General features: G+C 31.6%; 1 protein-coding gene across 1 annotated transcript; it reads right to left on the bottom strand.

Annotated features, from left to right (window-relative positions):
- Positions 1–471: 471 nt before the first annotated feature.
- On the bottom strand, positions 472–6,627 carry LOC148627033 (U6 snRNA-associated Sm-like protein LSm8). The gene is made up of 4 exons (XM_088565986.1): positions 6,542–6,627; positions 3,576–3,616; positions 2,645–2,772; positions 472–2,261 (listed from the first exon to the last, which is right to left on the bottom strand). The coding sequence occupies exons 1-4, from the start codon at positions 6,570–6,572 to the stop codon at positions 2,171–2,173; spliced, it is 291 nt and encodes a 96-aa protein (XP_088422112.1). The 5' UTR covers positions 6,573–6,627; the 3' UTR covers positions 472–2,170.
- Positions 6,628–7,765: the final 1,138 nt, after the last annotated feature.

Raw genomic sequence — 7,765 nt, 5'->3', positions numbered from 1 at the left:
ACCGTGTTGGGAAAGATGCCACGTTCCTTGCACGTTAAAGAACCCTGCTGTGGTATTCGATAGGAGTAGGAACCTTTGCGCTCCGCCACAGGAGGCTAAATTGCCCGACCTTACCCATCCCCCCCCCCTTTTTCCAGTGGCAATCAAAATTTGTCAACTCTATTATCCTTGTGACCCATCCTTTCTTTTTTTTCATTTCATGTTCATTTTATCATCCATTTCATGTTCATTGTCTGAATATAGCTGAAATATTGCTGCTTGGACGTTAAACCCCAACAAACAAACAAACAAACTTATTTAAATCAAAATCCAACCTTACCCTAAGGACTCGTGATATGGGACATTGTTGTACCATTCACTTGTGTGCATAAACCAGACAAATGTTCCCTTTGTTTCCGAACTCTTGGGTCATAACCCTTAAAGTACTTCTTTAGCATATGGTAGTATGGAACCTTGTAGTACAAATTCATAGAGATCTACATGCATTTATTAAAGTTATTGTATGAAAGTCAGAAAATATTTGGGCTTTTTCTTGCCTCCAATTTCTGATCAGTTAAAGTACTTTTGTGGTACAATTTCATACAGATGCAAATACTAACACACTCAAGTTATACTTAGGAATCAAATGTCTAAAGACAACATGTATGGCAATCTACTGACAAGGACAATGAAGAGAGCACCATAATATTTTTTTAACACTACTGGAAGTATTAAAGTCTACAGAATGAAAGTACCAGTAACAAAAGCTGTGAATTTTCCATAAAATTACAAAAACATGAATATTTCTAATACATGTATGTCATACAGCTTTCCATAGTTCCCTTCATATATAACTAATCAACAAAGTTCATAATAAAATGCAGTTCTTTGAATCACAGTTATTTGAAATGTTGATGAATTCAGGTTTGGAGAGGGAAATTTTAAACCTTTTGACTGCCAATTGGTCTTTTAAATACAAATACTTGGATGACAATTGTATGGCACATTTCTTGATTCTCATATATGTAACTACAATTAGTTTGCTTTATATATTTTTTTAACTTTCATGTATGTTTCTCATGACTTTGGAGAAGTTCAAAAATTGTCATTCCAGTATTCCTACAGAATGGTCCAAACCATTATTAAAATTTTTAACCAATTGTTTTCCAGCATATGTTCAAAATTGCTTAATTGTAACAAAATTGTTACAAAACCTATGAGATTCCACAACAAGTAAATAAGAAAAAGTTGCAAAAAAAGAAATCCAAACAATGTAAGTCTTAAATTACCTACATGCAAATAAATGAAAGTTAAAATATTAGCTACTCTGAGAGATGCATCTCAAAAGTTGCATATATTATTATTTTGTAACAAAATTTTAGACATTTTTGTAAAACAAAAGAAAACATGTAGCAAACTTTTTAAGTTTAACAAAACATTTAAAACAAAATGAATGTCTTCTAGGCAGCCTTTAACATACTTAGATTTTCCCTATATTCAAAGTTAGTTCAAAGTTCAAAGTGACAACATCTTTCTGTTTGCCTAATTTTTTATACAAAGAACTCACAGTGTGCTACCATTCAAACTATTAATGAAGTTTGAAAAGTGAAAAAAAAAAGAATATTATCAATAAATAAATAACTTTGTAAAAGTTTAATACAAAACGTTTTGTACAATAAAAACCATAAAATATGACATTTTTTTCTTCATATGAGAATAGCAATATTACAAGGATCATAACTGTTAAAATCTTAGGAACCATCAGTTGTAAAGACCTACAATGATTGAATAATGAAAATTGAAATTACTTACATATCTGTTATAACTAACCAAGTATTACAAATGGTGTTTAGAAACAAGATTTTGCATAAAATAAAAAGTATTTCAGACAACAACCAACATAAAAATATAAATATCAGTTTTAAGTTTAAAACAATTTCAAAAATTTTATAAGGTGAATGTTGGTATGTTAGCCCTCTTCATAGCTTAAATGTGTGAAAATTGATTACAATATTTATACATACACATTCAGCTGCCTAATAAAAGTCATAAAGTATTTATGAACACAAGTAGGATGTCAATTTCACACATTGTACATGACATAAAGAGACAGTCTTCAGTATTTCTTCATGTGAAAATTGCAGTAGTGCCTCTTGTGATACATGCCAAATCCAAATTATTATGGCTGGCATTAATGTATAACAGAATTTAGAGGTTCAGCTTTTATATCAGTAAAGTCTAATCTTTGGTCAGCCTCATCATCTATCTCTCCTATCAATGCTCTGTAAAATTCAACATATTCATATTCACTATATGTGCTTAAAAACATGTTTCCTTTTTCATTGAAGTTGAAATAAACTTTTTTTTAAATTCAGAAACATGCACTGTGATTTTTTACTTAAGGTTTTCCATTCAATACAAATGTGTATGAACCTTTATTTTCTTCACCTTAAATACATAAATTGAAATCTAATTCATTAATTGAGCAAGAAATTATGAATATACACTGGCCATACCAGTAACCATAACAGTTTCTTTGGTAAATGTTAGTTTTGTAGATGTCTTGATAAGGTGCAAAACAATTTATAATGATTGATTGCACATTTACTCCATCTATATGACAATCAGCTTGTTTACAGTAAGTATGATTTCTAATTTTACTTACACATTATCTCCTCTAACTATATACAACCCAAGAACAACCTGTTCAACTCCTTGTGAAGAACTGTAAACTCTTTCATGACTCTCATCCAAAATCAGATTTATAGTCTGGTCAAATCCTTTCAAGGTTCCCTACAAACAAGTTATGACATATAAATGTAAATTTTATAAATTAAAAAATGTAGGCACCAATAGTTACTGCTGTAATTAATTTTCTAGTCATCAGTTGATGGACAACAGGTGATATTTAAATGAGTCAAACATGCCAAGACAGTCTAAACTATATTTTTTTAAAACTTGAAATTTTAGAGTTAGGATATTTGATATAAAATTTATCTGGTTAGTACAGTAAATGTAACTGTTATTTAAAACAACAGTATACAGTGTACTATAGTAAATATTTTCTGTACATTAGGGTAAACAATTTTCTTACCAGTAGTTTACTTACAGTTTTTTCAACTCAGAACTCAGAAGAAGTAAATTTTAATACCATTTTTTAGAACTTAGAAGCAGTAAAATTTAATACCATACTTCAAATTTGAATGAAACAACAGAGTATATACACTGTAAAATGTGTATTAATAACTTTCTGTTATTCAGAGAAAAAAAAGCCAAATTGACTATTTGGATTATACACAATGCAGTTAATTGTTTAATCATGTTTGTCCTATTAAAGAGTTTTATTATATTCAAATAGTTTAATCAAATATTACCAGTTATATTCACAAATTTGGAAAACATGTATTGAATCACTTTCTTTTTAAAAGTGCTACTTTAGACTGGACAGAGATTACATACATTGTATTTTCTGTCAGGTAAGATCATGTCATAAATATTTTAACACATTATTACTTTACAGCTTCTTGTATTATATTTTAATACTTATAACAAAGTGATTTTAAAATCAGTACTACACACCTCTACTATAAACTTACCACTATGATCCTTCCATCAGCTGTTATAATGGAAACTGTCCCTGTTATTGAGTTAAGGATCATAAAAGTATTTTTGTACAATACTATATGAATGACACCAGAAATAAGTAACTAACTTCATTATTAACAATGGGATCAGTATGAATGAGTAATATAATGTAAAAAAGATTACCTTTTTTGACACTTCAGTATTTTTTTTACCAATATTTCAAATGAATGAAGTCCACTAACTCTAAAATGTAAAATAAATCTACAATATGACACTAGTGACTAGTACTTGGTACAGGAAATATATATTGATTCTGGATAAATACTAAGCATGCAACATGTTCACCACAATGGACTCAAATTAGGTTATAGTGTATAAACTAATCAGAAGTTGAGTACATTCATTATATTTTAATTAAAAATTAAAAAATGATATATCCATCACTGTTAAAATGATGTATCCATTACTGTTATCAACCCTGAGTAAACAGCAACTTTTCCCACCACGTAGTAATTCTAGTAAACAATTGGCCGTCATTTTAAAATCAGCGGCAAGATGCTGTCATTTCATCACTGGGACATGTTCAGTTATTTTCCAAAATTGAAGACATTTATCAAAGCAGGAATTTGACATAAACCCGGCGGACATAAAGTTAGATAATAATTTATTGTCACAAAAACGTTTCAATGTTACAATGTGACTGAAAATGTTGTTTCAGATGTTGACAAACAAAAAGTAGTTCCGTAAAAGGTGGGCGTGGCCTAAATAGCAAGTTAGTTTATACAATTGACACAATGTTGATTTTTGTCAACAAAACAATCAAATGGCAGGATTCTTCATCAAATTAAAATATATATATAATATAAGTCTATGCTAATAGTGGCACCCCAGACATTGGAGAGCTGAATATACATGTATAACAGATTTAGAAACATGGGGCCTCTTTGTACATTTGTCGTAAGAGCTTCATTATAATACATGTAGTACATAATGTATCTTCAGTCATGGACAATGAGCTCTTCAGTGGTTCTTGATTCTAAATGGTATGGGATCCCGCCAGCCCAAATGTGGTACAAAAACTAGAAAATGCGCTAAGGAGAGCGGCTTGTAAATGTCTAAACAACAAGAACACCTAGGTGTATAACAAACATGTTGATGAACTTGAAATGAACCAAACTAGAAGAGAGAGCAAAAACATTATGACTGACAATACTACATGGGATCTCCTGTACTTGGCGATCGCAATATTGGTATACCAGTATTGCTCACAATACTGGTATAAAAAAAATATTCCAGTATTGTGCTTTTTTTTCAAAATTTTGTACAATACTGGTATACCAGAATTGTACTTATTGGTAATGTAATCTTTAATTGCCATATAAACACACTTTGATCTCCATAACTGTACCAGCTCCACCATGATCAATAGGCAAGTTCACCAACTTAGTTATGCTGTAACTTTGGTCTGTTGACTCTTTATGTAGATGATGTATAACCATGTCTAACATGACTTGGTTCATTTCAAATAATGAACCAGTGTGTATGGTACGATATGAATGTCTCTTGATACATCTCTGATTTGTACACCTTCAGCCAAAACCATCGGATGTTGTACTGTTTGGTCTGCTGACAAACTCCATGGGTTGGGTAAAAGACGTACAATTACAGACTGCTACTAGTAAAGCATGCTTCTCCATGTAGTCTGTAACTGCAGTAGGTTCTTCGCTAAAGATGACTTTTGGTGCTAGATCTGTGTAGAAGCTTGCCATGTTTACTGAATGATGGACATGACAAATTCAATGGCCATTTATGGTCAAGTTACTCATCATGGCTTGTATTTTTCTAAAACATTTATCTTTAAATTTAACATCAAAGACATCATGAAGATAAAAATAATGAAGATCAAAGACATCAAAAAGGTTTAATTAGATACTAATAACTTAATTATCTAGATGATATAGGATTATTTAGAACTTCAATGAACTTTGAAATTAAATAAATTAATATAGTTAATAATAAATGATTAAAACATAAAGTAAAATAAATGACTGTTTACTGTAATGACCATTTAATCATTGTAATAGAAATTTTAACAATAACAAAATAATAACTTTATTTTGCAGACATACCCATGTAAAAGTTTTCATTACAATTTAGAAAGAAATGTTTTTCTTCATCAATTTTGTTGCATATTGAACATAGATGTTCTTCTCCAGAAATATTTTTGTATCTTAAAATTTCTAATGGAAGATTCTCCAGAAATATTTTTGTATCTTAAAATTTCTAATGGAAGATAACAAGGATTAATATTTTTATTCATATTATTTCATTTTTGACTGGTCTGGTATTTTGCAATTATTTATTTCATCTACATCAGTATTATACATCAATTACCATATTTTTGGAAAAAAATCACAATACTGGTATACCAGTATTGCGATTGCCAAGTACAGGAAATCTGCTACATGTATATAAGATCATGAAGATCTTATATACATGTAGACATGTATTCACATATTGACATCAACAGAGATACAATGAAGAAGAGACCAAAGAAAGCCAACACTGTTCTTCCAGGAAAGAGCTAGGTCTTAACAAACTCCTTCAAGAGAACAGTTCGAGATTGGAATCAACTGCCAGACTCTCTTGTCAACAAAAAGTTGCCAATTACAATCCAGTCGGGTAATTTGTTCCGTTGTAATTAGCTTTAATTGTTCGTAAGATAGACCTTTAGATGTATATTGTTTCTGAGACCACAACTACCTGTGTCGGGCATGCAAGACAGTCGCCGAGTCGGCATAGCCATAGGCATACCATAGCCATAGCCTAGGAGAAGAACATGGAGAAGGAGAATTTGTCACATACACCAGCCCCGTTCTCGAATCCTAATAGGGATTACTGTACAAGAAAAGTGATTCCTGCATATAAGTGTAAAGTTAAACCCAAACTTGCGCAAAAAGGCCACTTTAAAGGATACGATTCACGTACGACTCCAAAGCCGATGCCATTTTCACAATGTTTCAAATGTAAAGTCAATGATAGAAGCATTCCGAATGCAAAAAAGGTTAAGTCGTCCCATTTAAGTTAAGTCGCCCCATAATTAAACAAGTTCACAGAGTATACCATTTTTTTTACATCCGTTTTTATTTTTTACAAATCAAAAGCTATCTGAAGGTTTCAAAATTAATTAAAGTAATAAAAGTTAATTTATCAGAGATAGTGACGATGAACACCCCATAATTAAACAAGTTCACAGGGAATACCATTTTTTTACATCCGTTTTTATTTTTTACAAATCAAAAGCTATCTGAAGGTTTCAAAATTAATTAAAGTAATAAAAGTTAACTTATCAGAGATAGTGACAATGAACACATATTTAAATAAAAAACAGAAGTTTTGGGATTCTGACTACATTTTTTATATAGCCTAGCTGGCCGAGTGGTCTAGGGCGCTGGACTTTGTGCAGGCGTTGTTGCCATAGATGTCACAGCGGTTTTATAAGTTTTATGCTGAAGAAGGATATCAGTTATCCGAAATATTCAATGTAAATTTTACCATCATCTGGTGATGTTAAACATATATATATATATATATATATATATATATATAACGTCTCAGAATGTGACGACTCTGCACAAAGTCCAGCGCCCTAGACCACTCGGCCAGCTAGGCTATATGAAAATATAGCTTTCGCTGGCCGGGTCATTCCTCCTCGTAGGATTAATCTAGGGCTGTAACTTAGTACACGATGTATGGTAGTACGGAACAGTTTATTTAGGTATTATTATGTAGGATAGAGATCAAATTAATGATGCATGTCGTGATGACTTTGTACAGGCGGTGTTGCCATAGATGTCAGAGCGGTAAGAGTTCGAGTAGTGCGGAGGGAACGACCAAAAATTTGCAGCGCAAATTTGACAGTTCTAACATCCTAGGGAATTCTTTCGTGTGTTGCATAAAGTTGTGTGTATTTTGTATGAATCGTTATTGTTTGTACTGTTAACCATGCATCACGTGGGACCCTTTAATTTGGAAATAAAATCAAGATACAAGTTCTTTCCCACTTACTTGCATGCATTTCTGCTATTACAGGCAAAATAGATTTAACAGGCCAAGAAAGAGCTTCGTACTTGCGTGCTTAATGAAACTAAATAAAACGCACGCACGTAGGCAAGCACGTGCGTACACAGACACCCCAATA

The sequence above is a fragment of the Perna viridis genome, chromosome 1 (assembly GCF_037379345.1).
Source record: "Perna viridis isolate PV_CMFRI_1.1 ecotype Kerala chromosome 1, ASM3737934v1, whole genome shotgun sequence".
NCBI classification, from domain to species: Eukaryota; Metazoa; Mollusca; class Bivalvia; order Mytilida; family Mytilidae; genus Perna; species Perna viridis.
The sequence above is the reverse complement of the archived record's forward strand: the minus strand, read 5'-3'. Positions and strand labels throughout refer to the sequence as shown.